Source organism: Microcaecilia unicolor, chromosome 1 (assembly GCF_901765095.1).
Source record: "Microcaecilia unicolor chromosome 1, aMicUni1.1, whole genome shotgun sequence".
NCBI lineage: Eukaryota > Metazoa > Chordata > Amphibia > Gymnophiona > Siphonopidae > Microcaecilia > Microcaecilia unicolor.
In genome coordinates, this window is record NC_044031.1 from 109,954,531 (window position 1) to 109,977,357 (window position 22,827).

Here is a 22,827-nt window from a genome sequence, read left to right on the forward strand (position 1 = left end):
GATTCCCACATGTTGCGTTCAGCTGACCCAGAAGCCAGCTTTCCAAATGACCATGTTAACATGATAAAAAGATCCATATTTTTGTATTGTTGTCAGTGGTACCTGTGGTTTCCTTTTGGGCGTGTCTCCTGCATCTCTTAGCTCTCTGTGCCTCCTTTGGAAAGAGTTGAAATAAACATCCATAATCTTGTATATATCTTTCTCTGCACCAGAAATGTTGTCACAGTCATTGTAAAATATAGGTGTGGACATTTTTTTTTATTCTCTTTTGCCAGGAATAGTTGGGGACCAAACTGAAGAGTAGACAAAACTGATTCAGCAGGCAGCCTGCACACGTGGCCAGTACAGATACAAGTGTGAGTGAAATGTCAGACGGAAAGGGCCCCCAAAATAATGAAAACCATATGCAGGCTGCTGGTGGCATAGATATACATAGTATTAACATAATAGATGATGGCTGATAAAAACCTGTACGGTCCACCCAGTCTGCCCAACAAGATAAACTCATTACATAAGGTATGATATGATAATTCATATGTATACTTGATCTTGATTTATCCTTGCCATTTTTAGGGTACAGACTGTAGAATTCTGCCAAGCACTGGCCTTGTTCTAAAACTTCTGAAGTTGTCATTGAAGCCCCTAAAAAGCTCCACTCCAGCCCATCCAAATTTATTCAGCCTTGATCAGGGCACAGATTGTAGAAGTCTGTCTGCACAACACTGGCCTTGTTCTCAAACATCTGAAGCTGCTGAAATGGGAAGGGACCATGGTGCCCAACTGCAGCTGATTGCCTAAGGCAACCAAAGGAAAGAAAGTGTAGGACCAGCCAAGGAACACATTCGCATACACAAACTAAGCTGGAGTACAGGAACTCTCAGGGTTACAACGTAATGGTTATCCTGGAGACCTTGCCTCCATTTTCAATTTACCAACTTTGTACTGTAAGCACTGTGTTATATTGTTAGCAACATGTAACATTAACAAGAAGGAAAAGCAGTAACATTAAATTGAATGTCATACTGTCTTTTAGTTCACAGGAAAAAAAGATATACTTTCCCACTTCCATGAAGATTATAAGTGAACTGAGAAGCTGAACAATGCAACAATTTTTAATTCTAAATATTGTTCAGAACAAAACATACATCTATTGTTTACAAATATCTTTAACAACTCATTAGGGATAAAGAGACAATGCCAATGCAACAGATGATATCAAAATCACAAGCAGAAATATTTTACACTTGACAGCTTAACATTTTCATTAAATTGCAAAAACATTAAGGTTTTTAATAATATCCTACATACTACACAGATTTATTATTATTAGAAAGTCTGTAATTAGGCTAAATATGCTGATAGCGATCTGCATCCACACTGTGTTGTTCCATCAAGCGTCCTGGCTTAAACATCAAGTCCACAACATATGCTTTTGGAGGCAGAAGAAGTCCTGTTACTTCATTTGGAGAATCATCAACTAATTTAACTATATTCCAAGATCTGTTGTAATGTCCACGAACAAGAGAACAGCTAATACCAATTCTATCTGCTAATGCCTATAAACAAAAACAAACAGCAGCAGTTTAAGCACCAAATCTACAATTATATAAACTTTTTTTTAATTCACAAGTTTGTTTAATTATTACATAGAAATTGTGAAAATTAATTTGTCCGCATGCTCACAAGGAGCCAGGAAACATATGCTGCCAATTTCTTATTAATGAACTTTCACAATTACCCTTTTTTTTAAAATTAAGGGCAGGGGCGGACTGTCCATTTGGGCAACCGGGCAGTGCCCGAGGTCCCAAAGGCTCTAGGGGGCCCAGAGGCTCTGGCTGGTTGCCTGCCACCGCTGGCGGTCCTACCTTGAAGGGCCTTGGTGGTCTAGTGGCTTCTTCGGGGGCAGCCGGGCAAGAAAGAATCCCACCCTTTCCTTTCTGCTGCTGCTAGTATGTCTGGGGCCGGCATGTTTTCAAAATGGCTGCCGAGACTTCCTGTAGCAGAGTGCCGCAAGAAGTCTCAGCAGCCATTTTGAAAACACACAAGCGGCAGCAGACAGGAAAGAATGGGAAAGGAAATGAGACTTGATATATTGCCTTTGTGTGGTTTTTGCACTACATTCAAGGTAGTTTACATATTATATACACGTACATATTTTGTACCTGGGGCAATGGAGGGTTAAGTGACCTGCCCAGAGTCACAAGGAGCTGCAGTGGGAGTCAAACCCAGATCCCCAGGGTCAAAGTCCTCTGCACTAACCACTAGGCTACTCCTCCACTAGGGGCAGTGGGCAATAATGAATAGGATTCTTTCTTGCCCGGCTGCCCCCGAAGAAGCCACTAGATCCACCAGGGACCTTCAAGGTGGACCCACTTGCAGGGTCTATAGTGTGTGTGTGTGGGGGGGGGCTGTGATGTGTGTAAGGGGTGCAGTGGTGGGGTGGTGGGCAGTGGCTGGGGGGGGGGGGCGATGACCCTTACTTCCCCTTGGCCCTGACCATTGTCAGTCCACCTCTGCTTAATGGGGTTCTGGCTAATACCCTTTTGTTTGGTTAGATATACTTTATTATCACAATAATTTGACAAGGGCCACCCAAGAGCCCCTTCTAGCACATTACAAAAAGCAACCTGAAAACTCAAGAGAGTAATTTTCAAAGGCATTTTATAAAGTAGCACTTTGCACGCAGAAATGGCCTATTACAACATATTTCACCCAATCAATGGGTAAAGCTATGCATGCACAACCTGTATATATATATATATAAGTTTACTTGCTGTTTGAGGAGCTGCTCCTGCAGGAAGGGCTGTGGAGAGCTTTGCACTTATATACATACTTCTGAAAATGTAAGCATGTATGTTTGTATTTTAACTTCAAAAAATTAAGATCCCTCCAAATAGCAAGTGTAAAAGTGAGGGCATAGTTTTAATTTTTGAAGCATAAGTATAACTATACTTTCATTTTAAAAATTCAGAAAAGTCCGCATAGAGAAGGTATGCATGTACATTTTACTGTTGCTTGCAGTTATAAAATTACCCCCTAAGGGCTAGATTCTATATATGACACCTGAAAATTCTGTGTGCAAAAAAAAAATACACCTAGGCGTATTCTCTAAAGTACCCCTAAATCTTACAGAATAGGCTTAAATTTCTGCATGGTATATAGAATATGCTGAGCACCTCTCTATGCGACCAAATTTAGTCACAGCCATTTATGTAGATCTCAACACCTAAATTAGGCACAAAGCAGGTGTAGTCTATAACAATGCACATAGATTTTAGAAATGCCCACGCCCCACCAATGGCCATGCCCCCTTTTCAACTATTCAACTTAAGAATTTACATGTACCACTTTACAGAATATGCTTAGCGATTTCTGCATGTAAATCTTAATTAATGCCAATTAGTGCCAATAATTGCTTAACATCCAATTGACAGCGTTGAATAGCTAGTTAACCAATTACGTTACGGGCATTGTTATAGAATACACTTAAGGTGTGATATATAGAATCTGGCAGTAAATGTTTTTCAGAATTGGCCAGACTGGGTCTGGTTTGGTGGTCATACCAGTGCCAGCTTTTAAATTAATCCATATATTCAGTGCCACTATCCAAATAAGTAACAGCGCTGAATATATGCACTGGCTGGTGACCACTTTGGTACTATCCATTTAGCTCAGGCCTCCTATTGGGCAGACCTAAACTGATAACTTACCCAGACATTGGCTGCCCATGCTGCTCCCCTAACCTGGAGTCTACAACAAAAGGAGAAAACCAGAAACTTCCACAAACAATCCAGTCACAGAAGTGGAAGAAACAGAAGCATCAAGATGATACTGTCTTCTAAAACACATTTTTATTGTATGTTCAGCGCATACAAGTACCAGCCAAGTGAACTTAACACAGGCCATATTTCCTGCTGAATATCCCACTTAGCGGTAAGTAACCGGCTATATTGCATGACATAGTTGATTAGGCGCAGATATTCAACGCCAATCCTGCTATGTTGAGTGGTCAAAATAGACTGCTTAAATAGCAGGCCTATCTTTGACTGCTAAAAAGTTAATCAGTTAGCGTTGAATATTGGCATAGCCGGTTAACATTTTAGCAGCCAAAATGAATCTGGATATTCAACGTCAGTTACCGGATACATCCGAGTTTAATGCCGGTGGCAGACAGTGAACGCATTGCTCGCCGCCAACTGAATATCAGGCCCTATGTATCTGGGTCATCTAAGTGCTTTTGAACATATTTAAATATTTAAATGATGACTGATACGTGGGCAAGGATTTTTTTTTTTTAATTTCTCACCCTGAGTTTAAACTGACATGGTAGACTCATGTTATGTGTGCTTTCTGAGTTTTCATTGGGGTGAACTGAGTATTCAGGGCACAATTAAAGGAGAATTACAATGAACATCATTTTTTCTAGTAGTATTTTATATAACAATAAAGATACATGCATTTATACCTTGAAAAGCAAAGCTCTGTGAAAGAAGATTCCTTTCTTGATTTTTCCAATAGGTATAACATTGGATTGAAGTTCAAGTTTGAGTTCACTTATGTGAATCTCCCAACTGAAATCTTGCAGTTTGTCTTGCTCAATTGGACCACCCATCTGTTCTGCAACAAACCTAGTTTGATTTACAAATTAATTTGTTAAATAATTGATCTTTCCTGTGTTTATCAATATTTATGAAATAAAATACATGCAGGAGCAATGGCAGCATTGATATATATATAGTTATTCTTTCAGAGTGAATTATTTTATTGGGGAATTTTTATATCAAATTAAAGGTATCATTTACTAACAGATAGTATGCTCTAATGGCATAAGAATAAAATGGGCCCTACTGCAAATAGCAAATGCTAACCGTTATTAAATGACACCATGTGCATATACTAGTAAGGTATGCACATGGTCTGTGGATGCTTAACAAGCAACAGCTGACATTAAAACCTAAAAATCCCTTTAATTTAACTGAAAAGCCAGCTATAAGTGTGTTTCAGCAGTAAGGTACCAGGCACTTCAATTTAGTCCTCAGATAATGACAAGAGTAAAATACTTCTTCTGTACATTTACAGATATAAAATATAGACTATACCTTTCTTTGTAGAAAGTAATTTTGACAAAAATATATCTTTCCTGTAATAAACAAATATAATTTTAGGTCTCTCACCTGGATGTCACACCTTTGTATGTTCTCTGATTCCCCCCTGGGCCTATTAGCTGCTGTAGGGCTACAAGATTTCCAGAAAGAGGTGAAGCTTTAAGATTTCTCCAGAAATATTGTTGCCTGTGAACTTTAGAAATCTCATAGGTTGTTTCTTCAGATATCAGACAGGTAAGTTCAGAACACTTATATGTAGTTTCAAAGTAACATGAGCTTAACATTGCAAAATATGGCCTTTACTCAGGGTCACAATTTGAAAGATAGTTTGGCTCACACTGTCGGTTATGTTTCTAATGATCACATTGCTAATATTGGACATTTTCCATATGACAATTGCTGGTTTCCTCCTAAGATCCATGGAGAATGGACTATTTTCCAACCCTTATCATGCAGAACGAGGGATCCCTTCTGCATCCCAACTTCCAATCTCTGGCCCGCACGGCTTGGATACTGAGACCACAGAATCTGAATCCTTCGATTGGCTGGAGGGTGTCTCCTGCATCTTGATGGCTTCCCGGAAAGACTCCACTAAGAGGTGTTACTCATTTAACTGGAGGAGATTTGCCATCTGGTATGAGGGCAAGAACTTAGATCCCCTCACTTCCTACACAAAACCTGCTTGAATATCTCCTGCATCTCTCCAAGGTTCATCTCAGTGCAATTAGTCCTTACCAACACAGTATAGGAAGTGAGCCTATTTCTGTACAACCTCTAGTGTTCAGTTCATGAGTGGTTTGCTATTGACAGAGTCCCCCGTTAAACCTTCAACTGTGTCATGGGATGTCAACGTTGTCCTCACCCAGCTGATGAAAGCTTCTTTTGAGCCACTTGATTCCTGACATCTCAAGTATTTGACTTGGAAAGTTGTGTTTTTGGTGGTGGTCACTTCAGCTCGCAGAGTCATTGCGCTTCAGGCTCTATACAGTAATTCTCCATACGCCCCCTAAGTTCCTTCCTAAGGTACTGTCAATGTTCCATCTTAATCAGTCAATCGTTATGCCAACATTTTTCCCAAAATCACATGCTCATCCTGGCGAATGTGTACTGCATACCTTGGTTTGCAAGTGAGTCTTAGCCTTCTATCTGGAGTAGAAACATAGAAACATGACGGCAGATAAAGGCCATATGACCCATCCAGTCTGCCCGTCCTCTGTAACTCCTAACTCTACCTTTTCCTAAGTGATCCCACATGCTTATCCCATGCCTTTTTAAATTCTGGAACAGTTCTCGACTCCACAATCTCCACTGGGAGATGATTCCATGCCTCCACCACCCTTTCTGTGAAATAGTACTTCCTTAGATTACTCCTAAGCCTATTCCCTCTTAACTTCGTCATATGCCCTCTCATTCCAGAGCTCTCCTTCAGTTGAAAAAGGCTCTTTTCCTGTACATAAATGCCCTTGAGGTATTTAAACATCTCTATGGTGTCTCCTCTCTCCCAGCGTATACATGTTGAGGTTCGTAAGCCTGTCCCTATAATTTTTGCATTCAAGACCGCTTACTAATTTTGTAGCCACCCTCTGGACCGACTCCATCCTGTTTATATCTTTCCATAGGTGCAGTCTCCAGAACTGCACGCAGTACTCTAAATGGGGCCTCACTAGAGACTTATACAACGGCACTATCACCTCATTTTTCCTGCTGGTCATGCCCCTCTTTATGCACCAAAGCATCCTTCTGGCTTTGACCGTCATTTTTTCTACCTGTTTGGAAGCTATAAGGTCATCAAACACAATCACCCCCAAGTTCTGCTCTTCATTCGTACACTGAAGTACTTCACCCCGTATACTGTACCGTTCCCTTGGATTCTTACGACCCAAGTGCATGACCCAGTATTTTTTGGGATTAAACCTTAGTTGCCAAATATCTGTCCATCCCTCCAGCTTAGCTAGGTCCTTCCTCATGTCATTCACACCCTCTAGGGTGTCCACCCTGTTGCAGAGTTTGATATCATCCACAAAGAGACAAATCTTACCAGACAGCCCTTCCGCAATATCGCTCACAAAGACGTTAAAAAGAGCCAGCCCTAGGACCGATCCCTGCAGTACTCCATTGACGACATCCTTTTCTTCAGAGCAAGCTCCATTTACCACTATCCTCTGTCTCCTTCCATTCAACCAATTTTTAACCCAATCAATTACTCTAGGTCCCATACCGAGGGCACTCAATTTATCAGTCGCCTGTGCGGAACCCTGCCAAATGCTTTGATGAAATCAAAGTATACCACATCAAGCACCCTTCCCACGTCCAACTGTTTGGTCACACAGTCGAAGAAGACAGTCAGATTTGTCTGACACGACCTGTCACTAGTGAAGCCATGCTGCCTCAGGTCCTGTATTCCATTTAGTTCAAGAAATCTCGTAATCCTCCTCTTTAGAAGCGTTTCCATTAGCATACTCACCACCGAGGTCAGACTGGCAGGTCTGTAATTCCCAACCTCCTCCTTACTTCCACTCTTGTGCAAAGGAACCAAATCCGCCCTCCTCCTGTCCACCGGGACCACTCCAGTTTCTAAGGAAGCATTGAAGAGGTCCGTCAGCGGAGCCGACAGAACTTCTCCAAGTTCCTTGAGCACCCTCAGGTCTATCCCATCTGGCCCCATCATTCTGTTTACTTTTAGTTTGGCTAACTCCTCATGAACACTGAACTAAAGCCGCCTATGCTCCACCCAAAACATGCCCTCTTGGAATTTGGACAAAATGTGGAGCAAAATGTCTAAAATTGGGGTGTCAAAAATTGGAACTTGGATATTTTTCAGAGAAAAATGCCTGCCACCTTATGTTTTTTTGGATATTTTGGTTTTGAAAATGAGCCCCATACTGTATGACAGAAACAAGGAAAAAAGAAATCCCTCCATGGTCAAATGGTAGAGGCTCAGAACCAGATTCAACATTGGAATAGTCAACTGAATACTAGAATTAAAGAATATGAGAATGAACTACAGTTTACCCAAACTAGCATGGAAGCAGATATATGTAACGAGAACTATTTAACAGTAGGCTGAGGAGCTAAAGCATTTATGTGTGAAAGGCAATTCTATAACCTATAGGCGTCCACATTCACGCATGCATTATGCACGTTAATGTTTAGAATACTAGTACTTATGTGTGTATGGGTGCACATACCTGCATTAGTTCTAGCAGGGTGCTTAAGAAGTATTCTGCAAATACCTGCTTAACTTACATAGCAGTTACTTGCAAATGGGGTGTACACAAGGGCAGAGCATGGACAGGAACCAAGCAGAGCTTCCACTTGCGTGCATAACTTACATAATATGGGTCCCTGCCATATTTAGGGACCTACACTTATACTAACTCTATGGCTAGTGTAACTACAAGCACCTAAATGTTAGGCGTGCCATTACTGGGTTACACTTGTATTCTGTAACATAACCTAGGCAACTAGTTCCATTATAGAACAGGCACCTACCACACAGACTTGGGGTGCCTAAAGGGAGGTGCCCAGTTATAGAAACTACTTCCTAGGCTTCCAGAAACTAACCCTGCAATGGTGGAACAGCAGCTGAGACTGGAAGAGTTACAATCCTTGGAAATGTCTATAAAATACATTCAGGAACAAGAAAAGGAAAAGAGAGTGGCTACAGAGCCAGAATGACTAAGGGCCAAATTCTATATATTGCGCCTGAAAATTTGGCGCCGATTAAAGACATGCTTAAGTGTGATTCTATAAAGAGTGCACACACAACTTACGTGAACAAGCTAATCAGTGCTGATAATTGGGTGATATCAATTATCAGCACTAAGTGGCAATAGGATTTAAGAGCATATCCAACTATAATGGATTGAGCCTAAATCCTATTGTGCATAACAATTTGGGGACATTCTCAGATGTTATGCACGTTAACACAGAATCACACCTAAGTGTGCCTAACTTAGGCGCCAGTAGTTAGGTACAGCTTAGTGCTAAGTGCGATTCTTTATTTTTTGTCTATTAGATTGTAAGCTCTTTGAGCAGGGACTGTCTTTCTTCTATGCTTGTGCAGCGCTGCGTACGTCTTGTAGCGCTATAGAAATGCTAAATAGTAGTAGTAGTAGTAGTTCTATAAAAGATGCAAACTCTTTATAGAATTGTGCTAAGCATGACATATGATCAGCGCTGATTTTTAGGTGCAACTTATAGAATTTGCCCCTAAATATAAAGCTGAAGGCTCAGACTGAGTAAATTTTGTTTTCAATCAGAGAGAAAGGAAATTAATTTATGGTGTTAAAATGTAGTCTAAAGAGCAAAACAGAGGTGGTTACTCGTGTGCATGAGCAGATACCCATCCTGAAGTCCTTAATCAAAAATCTTCAGAAGCAGCTAGATTAGTTGCTTACTGAACTGAAAGAGGCAAAAGAGCAATAACCCAGTATGGAAGAAAGTTTCCAGGATGAGCTAAAGGCTACTTTTTACCTTTCTAATTTATATAAGAGTGCGGCAGTCTCTCAGATAATTTTATATTGAGGACCCCTCAGTACACTGGGTTTGTTTGGAGAAAGTCATCATGGACCCTACTCTATCTTTGAATGCCCCTTTGTTGAGTACCCTCCTAATCTGCAACAGGACTCCCTTCTCCTTTCCCTATTGGGTAGAATATGGAAAGAACTTAGAAATGCCCAGAATCTCACAGAAGTTTATTCTCATTCGCCCGCTTAAAGCATTTTTATTTGGGATCTACTCTTGTAGCTCAGTTGGAGAGTTTTGATCTGTCTCGGTGTCCAGTTCTTTTTTTACAAGGGGTCTTTATGTTCTCAAGAACAGCTGCAGGGATGGTTGGAAAGATGGATCCCCTTTTTTCAGTTTTTTCAAGTGTGCAATTTTGTTTTACATTCACATGCTAAGGTGAACCTTCACAGAACCCCAACGGACATAGAAGTGGCCCTGCTTAAGCAAAGTCAGAGAAGAGGAATTATGTCTTTTTATGTAAGCTGATATATCAGATCTTTCTGTCCACTACACAGGGGTACAGAACACTGGTTTGGGGGAGGAGAAAGGGGACAAATATTGGGATACATAAATATACGCATAATTGTTCTCCTTTAATGAACTATAGACAACTTCAATTTAACATAATAGATAGATTATACTGGACTCCTTCCCAGGGTCTTAGAGATGGGTGACAGGGAACTGGATGAGTGCTGGAGGCTATGAGGGCAGATAGGTACTCTTGAACACCTTTGTTGGGATTGTGGGGTTTGCTAGGTCTTTTGGTCACAGGTACGGGATAGGATACTCAAATGGATGGGACAACACTGGGCTGATGAGCCGAATAAGTGTTTATTAGTTTTTAACTCAGAGGAGGCTGACAGGCAACAAATGCACTCTTTGACCTCAATGCTAATCCTGGCTGCAAAGATGGTAATAGGTCGTAACTGGAAACAACCTACGGGCCCTTTGCTGGAGTGTTGGTTTGCTATCTGTTAGGAACTTCAAATGCATTAGAAAATCACCTTCACACTTTGAGGACAAGATGTCCAATATAGCAAGAAATGGGCCCCTACATCATGGTTTCTGTAATATATGTGATGACTATTGTAAACCATAGGTGGATTTCCATCTCATTGCTCTAACTAGAGGTGTCAATCAAGTTGTTTTATATCCTTATTGCACTTCGGTTTCCAGTGCTAAACTGGATCAAGGGTTTCCTATCCTCCCGTACCTATCAAGTCAAAGCTAATTCCAACATTTCTGCGCCATGGAAAGCCAATTGTGGGGTACCACAGGGCTCACCCCTTTCACCAATCCTTTTCAATGTCATGCTGATTCCGCTAGCAAAGGTGCTATCTAAACTAGGCCTTAACCCATTCATTTATGCAGACAATGTGACCATCTACATCCCTTTCCGGTCAACACCAGCCAAAATCTCTGATCAAACAGACGCCAGTTTTTCCATCATGGATTCCTGGGCTAAGGCGTTTCTGTTTAAGCTTAATCAAGACAAAACACAATGTCTTATATCCTTTTGTCCCAGTACAACAAAGTTGTCCACAGTGCACTCACCATTAAGGACTGCCAACTTCCAATCTCCACTAGCCTGAGAATCGTTGGAGTTGTGTTGGATAACCACTTACGCCTGGACAATCAAGTGCAAATCATCAGAAAAAGAATGTTCTATGCAATGTGGAGGCTGAAGCGTATCAGGCATTTCTTAACACAGGAGCTATTCTGTACCCTTGTTCACTGGCTGGTCCTGTCCCATATAGACTACTGCAGCGGGATCTATGCCGGTTGCCGGGACTATATTCTGAAACGGCTTCAGACGGCTCAAAACACGGCTGCAAGAATTATCCTGGGAAAATCTCTTCGTTCCTGCTCAACCACTCCGTATTCAACTACACTGGCTCCCTGTCAAAGACCGTATTACATTTAAAATCTGTTCACTTATACTCAAGATAATTTATGGTGAAGCCCCTGAATACATGCTTACTCTAATCGATCTGCCCTCTAGAAATGCCCTGAGGTCTTCAAGGACCTACCTCAATCTTCATTACCCCACCTGCAGGCATGTAAAATACAAGACTCTTTATGCCTCGTCCTTCCCCTACATCAGCCCACAATCCTGGAATGTTCTGCCGCGACAGCTTAAGGAGCTCGTTGACCATCATCAGTTCAAGCAGACCTTAAAAACCTTCTTATTCGCCAAGGCTTATCCCCCTGGCTACTCCTCTGTTTAACCTCTATCTCTTGTTGGATCTTCATCCCTGTCATTTACCCGTGTCATCCCACGTACCTTCCCCTCCTGTCACATTGTTTCTGTGCCATCTCTGTATTGAATTGTATCCTCTTGACTTAATGTAAGCCACATTGTGCCTGCTTATGTGGGAAAATGTGAGGTAAAAATGCACCAAATAAATAAATAAATATTTTGCTTTTGTTTTGATTTCCTCATTTGTTTCAGGGAGAGGCTTCGGGGGGGGGGGGGGGGGGGGGGGGGGGAGAGTTATACATACGACACTATTCCCAATGAGAGATCTATTCAGTCAGCCTTCTTTCTGCACAAGAGGTTGGGGCAATGATAATGTCACAGCTTTCACAGAGGGCAGACGCTAGCTCTAGGACACAGGAACAGAAGGTCCCTCACTGGAATACTTTCCTTCAGGGAGCTCAGTATGTGAGATTGCTGTTGGGAACATGGTTTATTCCCAAGGGCTCAGTCCTCCTTTCCTCTCAAGCCTCACAGGGTAGCATCTCTTAGGTCTTGGGGGTTTATTGTCTTGGATAATTTTAAAGGAATACATATGTGTATGTCCAAAACTCTCCCCTCTTCTGAGGGAGGTGTTTTTGTTCTGATAGAATCAGGATTTCTGTCTTCAAGTGATTAGAAAGAAAAATTAGTTGTCACTCAACTTTGAGATGTTTGTAAGTTCCCAGGTTCTTCCTAAATTTTAGAATAGATCTTTTCTTTTTTTTTTTCTATTAATGTGTTCTAACAAGACACATTGGTCTTTAAGGAATCCATTCCAGGAGAAGTCGAAGAAATGATCATCTCAAACACCACCAACAAAAGTTGGCAAGTCCCAAAGAGAGACTAGCCCACTCAGCATACAAGAGTCCTTGTAGGCAAAATTAGACTCTTCCAGAGGATACTGATTGGACAGTGCCCTTGTCTCTCTTGTACCCCTCCTCTAAGTACCTCAGCATGGGCATGCAGGTTTTAAGGTTTGACTCGTGTCTAGGAATTTTGAGGTATGGCTTCCTCCTGTCCAGTCTGGACTAGTCTGGAACGGATAAGGAAGGAGAAATTTGGACTTATCCGTTAATTTCCTTTCCTTGAGTCCTGCCAGAGAAGTCCAGCACTTAGACATGGCAGCCAAGGGTTTTTGCTCTTATAAATTCAGAGACCCTTTTACAAAGCAGCAGTAAGCCCAATGCGGGCTTACCGCACGCTATGCCGAAACTACCGCTGGCCCAACCAGTTTGTGACAGGGGAACAGACTGAATTGCTTGATTGCTTGCTCACCAATAAAGCTTTTTCTTTGACTTTACACTACAATGTGCCTGTGTCTGGGAGGTCCTGTAGCCAACCGCAAATCGCACTATCACAAATACACACAGAAAAAAAGGTAGAGTGCTAATACCAAAACAAATATGTAAATTACAAGTTTATTAAATCACAATCAAAAAACAGTCTTAAAATAATCCATTTCACATGCTGTGATCTATAAATCATCCAGTGCAAATAATTTTGTAAAGATTCTTTTAAATGCTTGCCATATTTGGACTACAAGCTCTTATATTCCTGAGACAACACACTACAAAGAGATGGGTACCAATGGACTGCATAAAAGGGGACAAGATTGAAGGAGAACCCCCCTCCCTCCCAAAATGAGCAATAAGTAGAAAAAAGGGGGAGGTGGGGACCAGAAAAACTCACTCCCAAGAGAGTTTTTATGCATCCAGGAGAGTAGTTATAACTTTCACCAGGAACTGGTAGTCTTTATGTTTTGATGCTAAGGGGTAAAGGGATGGTAGCTCATAACCTGAGTATCTTTTCACTTCTTTCCTTAAGTTGGTCATTTAAGATTAATCTTAATTTTATTCTAATTTTATTTCAAGGGTGTACTGTTTTAATTTTACTTTTTTTTTTTTTTTAAGTTTGGCAGCAGTGAGTCTCAACCTGGGGTAGCTGTCAATCACCTCAAAGGACAGAAGACTTGGCATTTAAAGCCCACCTCAGCTGTGTTTTTAACTGTTTTGTAGCTGCAGCATAGACTGGAAACAGTGGGGTAGATTCCAGAAAGAGTGCCAAACATTAGGTGCCAGGATGAATCTCACTAACGGCAGTTCCGTATTGAACTGCCATTACAGAATACTAGTATAAGTCTGCAGTTTCATACCCAACTGTAGACATGAGTACTTGTACCATGTCAAAGGCTGGTGTGAGTGATCATGCTTAACTGTTGGCAGTTAAGCATGTAAATCCTAGTATTCTATGCCCTGGACGCCCTTCTTTTTTCCATTATTGGCCGAGGACGCCCATCTCTTAATCACGCCCCAGTCCCACCTTCGCTACGGTGCCGACACGCCCCTGTGAACTTTGGTCGTCCCCGCAACGGAAAGCAGTTGAGGACGCCCAAAATTGGCTTTCGATTATGCCGATTTGGGCGACCCTGACAGAAGGACGCCCCATCTCCCAATTTGTGTCAGAAGATGGGCGCCCTTCTCTTTCGAAAATAAGCCTCATAAGCACCTATGTAGCTTTATAAAATAGGCCCAACACAGATATCTATTTGGCCTCCTCACCTGGAAAATCTGTTATAAAATTGTTTGCATTATAAAATTACCCATTACATGTGCTCGTTTTAGAGCTATGGGAAATGTATTTAAATTACTTTGATTGTATTTAATACTTTATTGTAGAGAGCCAAAATTAAAGGGCCCTTTCCCTAAAAGGGTGTTAAAATCTGGGCTTAGTGCTTTCTAATGTGGGACTTTCCAGTGTGCTAAGCCCATGTTTACCGCAGTATATTTTGCAAGGGTTTTATTTGGAGGTTGAACACTAATGTTCTCATTAGTGTGCGATACCTGCAAAAAATTAATGTGGGAGCACTTACTGCCTCCTATTTAGGAAATGCTAGGGGCTCCCGTGTTAACCCTGCGTTATCCAGTTAGTGCGTGCTAATCGGAACACACTAGCTGGATAACGCATCCGTGACCATTCTTTGCCCATGACATGCCCCCTCCAAAAATATATTTTTAAAAATAGCTGCGAGTTTCAGTGCATGGTAAAAGGCAAAATACTGCAAATCACTTTCATGCGTTTTGAGGTAAGCCTTTTCTTGTGTGCTAAACGCATGTTAGGGCTTAATGGTCTTTAAATAAAGGGCTTCTAAGTTACTTACTGTGCAAGAGTCACAACTTGGTCTTTGATATGATGAAGTGGTAGAATGTTTGTTGTAACAATTACAACGTAGTCTTGTAAAGCAGAGTCAGAAGGTGGTGACCAGACTTCCTTTTCTATGAAAACCTCTGTCTGCATTTTAGTCATCTGTTCTTCCTCTTCTTTCGCTTTTTCTTCTTCTTTTTTGGATTTCCATTTTACTTTGCTAAAATGAAAAACGCATGAAAACAACTTTAATTCATTTTTTAATTTTGTTCTATTCCCATGCTGGCCAATGGCTGAATGAAAAATCCTTCCAGCTGTTAGATTCTTCATTGCCGTTCACTTATTTGCAAAGATGATCAAAAGACAATCCCGCTGGTGACAATTATATTCTTGCCAATGCTTAAGTATACCACTGCCAGACCCTGTGAAAACAAAACTCAAGCTAGGTCTCTTGTGCCATTATAGGCAAATCAAGGTAGCATATAAGAACAATTTTTTTAATTGTAATTTTTAATTTAACAGTATTCTCTTAACTTGATTATTATTCACTTAACAGAACAGGATACAGCTACTTCTAAATCACCACTTCTGTACTTGTTTATTTGGGGATGATTCATCACCAACAGTTTTGTCTTAAAAAACATAAGAATAGCCATACTGGGTCAGACCAATGGTCTATCTAGCCCAGCATCCTCCTTCCATCAGAGGCCAATCTAGGTCACAAGTACATGGCAGAAACCCAAATAGTAACACATTCCATGCTACCAATTTTGGTGTGCATTGGGCACGCGTAGACGCTTACGTGGCTTAGTAAAAGGGCCCTAAAGCTTTTTTAAAACAAGCATTACCTTTAGAAAGACGAAGTTATGCCTCTGAGATGTGCCAAATTCTCTTGTGTGCAGTACTAGAAAAAAAACAGGAATGCTGAAACTGCGGAGGTTTAAATAGGGGCGGGGCACAGAGTTGGTGCCAAGCAACAAAAAAATGGTGTGCAAGTGTGCTTGTAGTGGCAGTGCTGAGGATATGCTCAGGCTTTGATAACTTCAATAATCAGGCTACTATTATGTCACAAAGATTTATCAAGAGAGGATACCCAGTACAACATGTAACCTCTGGCTATGTTCGTGCCAGAGTAGAGGTCTGAGACGAGTTACTAGGCACCAGAAAAGAAAGATATGCCCCAGATATCGTCTGCACTCTAAAATTCTTACATTTAGCAAACCAGGTACAGAAGTTTATACATCACCACTGACATATCCTTGAAGGATATGAACGTTTCAGAAACAAACTCCTTGTGATCGCCTACTCTAGGGAGAAGAATCTAAAAGAAAAACTTGTGCCTTGCCTTGTTTTATGAATTGGTTTTATGTATGTTTTATTGTTCCGTGCTATGGAGTTAAAATGGGTTATAAATATTGAAAAATAAATAAATCTTCCAAGGATTTCTTGGGACACCAAAAATATGGCAGTTGTAGTGTGTGCCGACATGCCTTAGAGATAGACATCTTTGTATATCCAGAAACGCAGAAGTAGTATAAGTTGCGCCACACATCTAATTGAACACTACACAGGTTCTTTACATAATCCAATGCTTGTTTTCACTTTTGTACACTGGTAAGACAAAAAGAATGACAAAAACTTGCATAATCGAACACCACAGTTGATTTAATAGGAACATCAAATCTGCACCCCTCTTCACCCACTGGAACTCAGCTGGCCACTCAGCAGACAATCTCAAGTTCTTTGTCTTCAAAGTTTTTAAGACAGAGTTGGAGGAGAAGAAACCTGGATTATTTACTCCTATGGGAGGAACAAAGACTGATCTTTGATTTCCATACCATTGCTCCACAAGGTCTAAGAATAAACATTGGCTACCATCTCTTTGTGTAACATAATTTTCTTGGGTCATCGATGTGCATCTTTTTGTTTTCAGTACATGCAAAAATGATAATTCACTATCACACGGGGTTCTCAATACAGTTTTTCAAACACAAGGCCCTGTTTACTAAGCCGTGCTGTAGGCGCGCAAGTTTTTTAGTGCATGCTAAACATTAGAGAGCGCTAACGCTTGAGACACCCATAGGAATATAATGGGTGCTTACAGCGCGACTTAGTAAACAGGTCCCACAGTGTTTTAATACCTTTCTAGTCCATAATGAGCTTCCTTACTGTTCCCTTCATGTGTCTAAAACAAGTGCCTTGTTTTTTTTAGACACTTGTTCTCCTTTTTAATATACCGTTTTTGTACCTTCCGTTCTTCTGGCACATTTTCCCTTTTGGTTTTGATATGTAGATTTACTTACACGACTTACATAACATTCAGGGATTTTTATAATTCTCAGGTACTTGTGCAAATTTTGGTATATGTTTATACTTCTTAGCAACACAATAATTATTTATTTTTTATTCACAATGCATATCTTACTGCTTCCCTAATACTATATATATATATATATATATATATATATATATATATATATATATAATTTTATATCATTGTTCTTCATAAAATACTGTACTTATATATCTTTTATTCACACCATACACTTTACTGCTCTTGTTGACAACACACTTTGGAACTTTTAAATAATAGTGTAATTGTGTAACCTTTCATAATTTCACCTTGTATTCTTTTAAACTATGTGAATAACTAAAGATACTTACAAGTAACACTTTTGACTCATCACTGTAAAGTATTTACACTCAGTTATACTTTTGATTGACATTTTTGCCAAGCACTTTTGTATGTTTCTCTGTTTGTATTCACCCTAGGTCAGATTTTTTTTTTTTTTTTTTACTGCCGTTCCTTTTTTTCTGTCACTTTCCAACAGTGTGATACTACCACATACTTTACTGTCACTTTTCATCAATGTGGCACTACCGCTCACTTTATCATTGGATTCAGTAGTCCATTTTACTTATTTGTTTATCTTCCAGGGCCAGGAGATAATAAAAGAGGTTGACTTTGTGAAAACGTGCCCCCTGCAGAGACCCAAGTACAGAGGGGGAAGTCTCGGAGCTGGAGAGAAGAAGCTTGCAGTGCACAGTGAATGAGACCCCTGCCACAGGGCAGAGAGTGCCCGCAGTTTGATTTTCTGAAGCGGGGAATCTTAAAAGAAGGAGTTGCCTGGGGAAAAGGACACCTCAGGTGGGAGAAGAGGGAGCGGAGGAGCTTCACTTCTGGCAGGACTTTCATTGGTGCTCAAAGGGATCCTAATCTGAGATGGGACAGAACTGTAAAGAGTATGATGATACCGATTTGTGATTGATGCATGTCTGGAGATATAGGACATTATGTTTGAAGCTGTTCTGTGACCATCAAATGTCCTGATATGTACATATTGAATTGTGATTTTTTTTCATGAACTGTTTTTCAAGTTGTTGTGCAGTAAAGAGAGTTAAACGTTCGCTCTGAGGACTCCTGGTCGTTCGTGTCAGAGCGAACTGTGACCTGTTTCAGAAGCAAACTACCCTTCGGCCTAATGGGATTGGGCTTGGCCTGGCCCCGGCCTGCGCCCAGCTCGTCTGAAGTACAATCTGTTTACATGAGTCCTAGTCCCAGCGGTCCTAAGGGGCAAGCCAGGGTTACATGCAATAAATGAATGACTTGTAGTGAAATACTCCTTGATAACTCCACACCCCCACCCCTTAATGCTAAAAAATGCAGTCTTACATTTGGACTGCAAAAATAAAAGTGAGTGGAGTTATGTGCACAAGATTGGAAACTGGGTGTGATATCTGATGATCTTAACGATCATATTTTTGCACCATTCTGACTATGGCATTTCACTTGCGTCATCAGTTGTCTTTAACCTTTTTTTTTTTTTTTAAATATGGCGCTAGAAAACTTCACATTTCTGTTTCCAAGTGTCTTCTTAAGAATAAGTAAAACAATAGTTACTTGTTTGCAATGGCAGAGAACTATCAGGTACTCACAAATTTGAGTGCCTTCATATAAGATAGTACTTTATACATTATCCCTTTATGAGAATTGATAATGTAATTCTTATGTTAGAAGCTTCACTGTGTTTATAAATATCACATTTTCACTTCATTTTGACTGGTGGTTCACTCGCATCACCAGCAATTCTTACTTATTCACAATATGGCACCGACCTTTTTCTATGTTTTCTATGCTCTTAAGTGGTTGTCAAAACTCACTTGCAAAAGTGGTGAATTAATCGTCATTTAAAATGTTGAGTATTAACACAGACATTAAAACACTCATGAAGTTAGAATCACAACGCTATTTTTTCTCTCTCTAGTATGCACATCTCTTTCTTGTAAGGCTTCCACTACACATCATTCCATATGTTTCTGATAGTTTAGATTACTCTATGTTTTCAATTCAGCTGAATAGTTAAGATTATCTCACATGTTTAGAATGTTTTTTTTAGTTCCAATATTTTTATTGTGTTTTATAAATGATAACAAATGGCTAAAATAAAGCAATTAGCCAGCTTAACAAGTTAACAGTAACAAGCATCAGCATACATGTTCAAGTTAGGGCAAGTCAGGGATTATTTCAATAACAGATCATAATCATAAGTCACAGGAGTAATACATAATTTCAATTCTGACAAAGGTTAACAAGATTATATGTATTTTGTGTCCACCACAGAAAATGAATATCTATGTGCTTCTCTATATACCTTAGAAAGATGGTTTGTTTTATTTTGCTGATGCAACGTATAGTATTATACATTAGAATACATTTTTAAATAACTTAATATTTATTCAACATTTTAGAAAGAGCAAAAAATAAAAACAAACCAACCAATATCAAACTCCACATGAAGGTCATAGTAAATACAGGCACAAAATACCCCTCAATCCCCCCCCCCTACCTGATCAACCCTCCCCCCTCCCCCTCTTAACAGCCTAATACCCCACTGGTTGACAAAGTGCTCCCTGGTAATTCTTCAGTTAGTACCAACAAAGAGCTATTCACCTCCCCCCCCCCCCCCAACCCCACTGAAAGTTTTAACTCTTGCATTGGTTATTGCGTGGGATTTGGGGAGAAAGAGGAGATATGTGGTTGCAAATGACTAAGTTACACTGCTGCTTTAAAAGTGAAATGTTGTCTTTGAATGCTACCCAGAGACAAGAGATCTGTCAAAAACATGCACAATAGGCAATTGTTGTAAACAATTAAATAAATTCTACAAAGGAAAAAAATCTAATGGAAAGCACAACTCATCATTAATTCAATTTGGACGACATCATAATCATACATCCAAGCTGGACTATTCACTTCTAACTTGCAATTCCCTTTCATTATCTCTTAATTACAGTGATGCCTTTTTATAATGCAAAAGCTAGGAGCCAACATAGCTTTTGTTGCAAAGCAGATTTCTTATACACATTTGACTGCTAAGACTGAATAAGCTTTGAGTTTATGTACTAAAACGTTCTAGCACTACTGCAAGACTTAATATTTGTGAGTGCTGCGAAACTGAAGGGCGGCAGCATCAAGGTGCAGTGGATGTCCATGCACCGGCGATTAGTGAGGTTTTGTTGTTGGATGGAAGTGGCCATGAGAGAACAGCCTAACTCACCACATGGCAAGATGGCTGAGGTGAGAGCATTTATTTATTGCATTTGTACCCCACATTATCCCACCTTTTTGCAGGCTCAATGTGGCTTACGATGTTGTTATGATGTAGTCATTACAGGATCTTAAGTACAATCGCTGATAGGCTGAAGGATCTTAAGTACAATCGATAATCAGCTGAAGGTAAATGGATCTTAAGTACAATCAATGATAGGCTGAATGATCTTAAGTACAGTCGATAATACGCTGAAGGTAATTGGGGTTTTAGATGGAAAGGTGGAACGTAAGGTAGTGTGAGAGAGTTTTTTTTTTTATTAATGCACATGAGTGTTGCACATGAGTGGTTTAAGGAATAATTTGTTTCATTGTGGATTGTTTTTGTAAGCTTTGTTGAAGAGATGTGTCTTCAAAGATTTGCAAAAGTTGGTTAGATTGTCCATGGTAGAGATGGACTCGGAGTGAGAGGATCGCGTACAGGGGCCAAAAGCAGCAGAAGTTATCACAAAGCAAGGTATGCGGAGTTGGATGAGAGAGCTTCAGGGTGGCATTACCCTAGCCAGGGAGGATATTAAAGTGGCAGAGCTAAGATCCAAAATGACAGGATGTAAAGAGATGAGTTGAGGTGCTAGAGAGACATGAGGTGCAGTGCCATGTATATTGCCAAAGACTGGACCTGATGGAACAAATGTTGGAGCAAGTACAGGACAGAGTAGATTTAGAAAATCACTCCAGGTACTACAACATAAGGGTCTGGGGTGTCCTGGAGGATGCAGCATTTAAGGATTGCATTGTGACTATGCAACAAATCTGCATGAAGTTTGTGGGACGAACAAGTCAGCAAGTGGGGACAGAAGGAGTGCTTGTGAACAGAGCACACCATAGCTTAGGCCCCAGAAAACAGTTAAGCTCTGGAACTCGTTGCCAGAGGATGTGGTAACAGCAGTAAGCATATCTGAGTTTTAAAAAGGTTTGAACAAGTTCCTGGAGGAAAGGTCCATAGTCTGCTATTGAGATAGACATGGGGAAGCTACTACTTGTCTTGGGATCGATAGCATGGAATGTTGCTACTATTTGGGTTTTTGCAAGGAACTTGTGACCCGGATTGGCTACTGTTGGAAATAGGATACTGGGCTAGAAGGACCACTGAGCTGGCCCAGTATGACTATTCTTATGCTCTTATGTAAAAGACAAGAAACCCCAAGATATAATTGCTTGTCTGCACTATTTCAAGGATAGAGAGGCGATGATACAAAAAGCACTACAGGACAGAGTAATCAAATGGAAGGGACTGTCATTGAAATATTTAACAACTTATCCAAGCTGACTCTACAAACAGGGGAGAAATGTGACCACTGACTGAGCTCATGCAAAAGGAGAACATGAAGTATAAGTGTTTTTTTTCCTTTTGGTATTGCCATCACCACTGGAGGTCACACTAAGTGTGTACAGCCCAGTGTACACACAGAGGCAGTGGAGCGACAGGACTGGGGGGCAGATGCATCAAAAAACGTAGAAGAACCGAAAACGTAAAAGTCACGAAGTAAACTTACTAATTTATTAAAAAATGATGGATGCTCTAAAAAAAAAAACAACTTGTAAATGGTCGGCGCAGTATTAAAAAGGTGGATGCATGAAAGTATCGCTAATCTGATGAAATCCCCGCTAGCAGTGTAGGAAACGCATGCGCACAATAGTCATTCACTAAACACACGGTATCACTGTGGCTGTTGTACGCATGTCACACATCATAGGTGTGCGTCCAGGGTGTGTAAGATACACGTCACTCGGACACAGGGCTTATAGGTGCATGACTTTTCGATCACAACGGCTACTGGGCTGTGGTGTCTGCTTTGTTGCTTGACACCGGGCTTAATTTTCCGTTAGGTGCTTGCACAGACTGCTGAAAACTACCAAGTTAAGACGCTAAACTTCAACTATAAACCAGGGCAGGGAGGGAAAGCAGAGGATATTCCTTGCAAGCAGGTGAGTGGAAGACAAGAAACAACTCTGTAAGGCAGGTGGGGGAGGGTGATTAATGAGAATAAAAGTTGGGGAACTCTTTTGTAACTGATATTTGGGTAATTCAGTAAGCACACATTGTAGGAGGGCATAGGAAGTATTGAGAGGAGGAAACTGGAAACTGAAAAGAGCTAATCTTCTAGGGACACACTTTCATTTTGGGGGGCCAGCAGTAAGAGCTGCCCATTGACGAGGGAAGGGGAAGTAATGATGTTGGAGGGAGGGAGGGAATGAGGATAGAGTGGTACAGAAATCCGCAG

General features: G+C 40.6%; 1 protein-coding gene across 3 annotated transcripts in view; it reads right to left on the bottom strand.

The window, feature by feature from the left end:
* Window positions 1-1,133: 1,133 nt before the first annotated feature.
* Window positions 1,134-22,827, bottom strand: part of ARMC3 (armadillo repeat containing 3) — a 194,910-nt gene continuing 173,216 nt past the window's right edge. For all 3 annotated transcript variants that reach the window (XM_030199322.1, XM_030199315.1, XM_030199328.1), the window contains 3 exons: window positions 15,011-15,214; window positions 4,466-4,628; window positions 1,134-1,556 (listed from right to left, as the gene is read on the bottom strand). In XM_030199322.1, coding sequence (XP_030055182.1) covers window positions 1,347-1,556; window positions 4,466-4,628; window positions 15,011-15,214 — 577 coding nt within the window. In that variant the 3' untranslated portion in view covers window positions 1,134-1,346. The remainder of the gene's footprint in view (window positions 1,557-4,465; window positions 4,629-15,010; window positions 15,215-22,827) is intronic.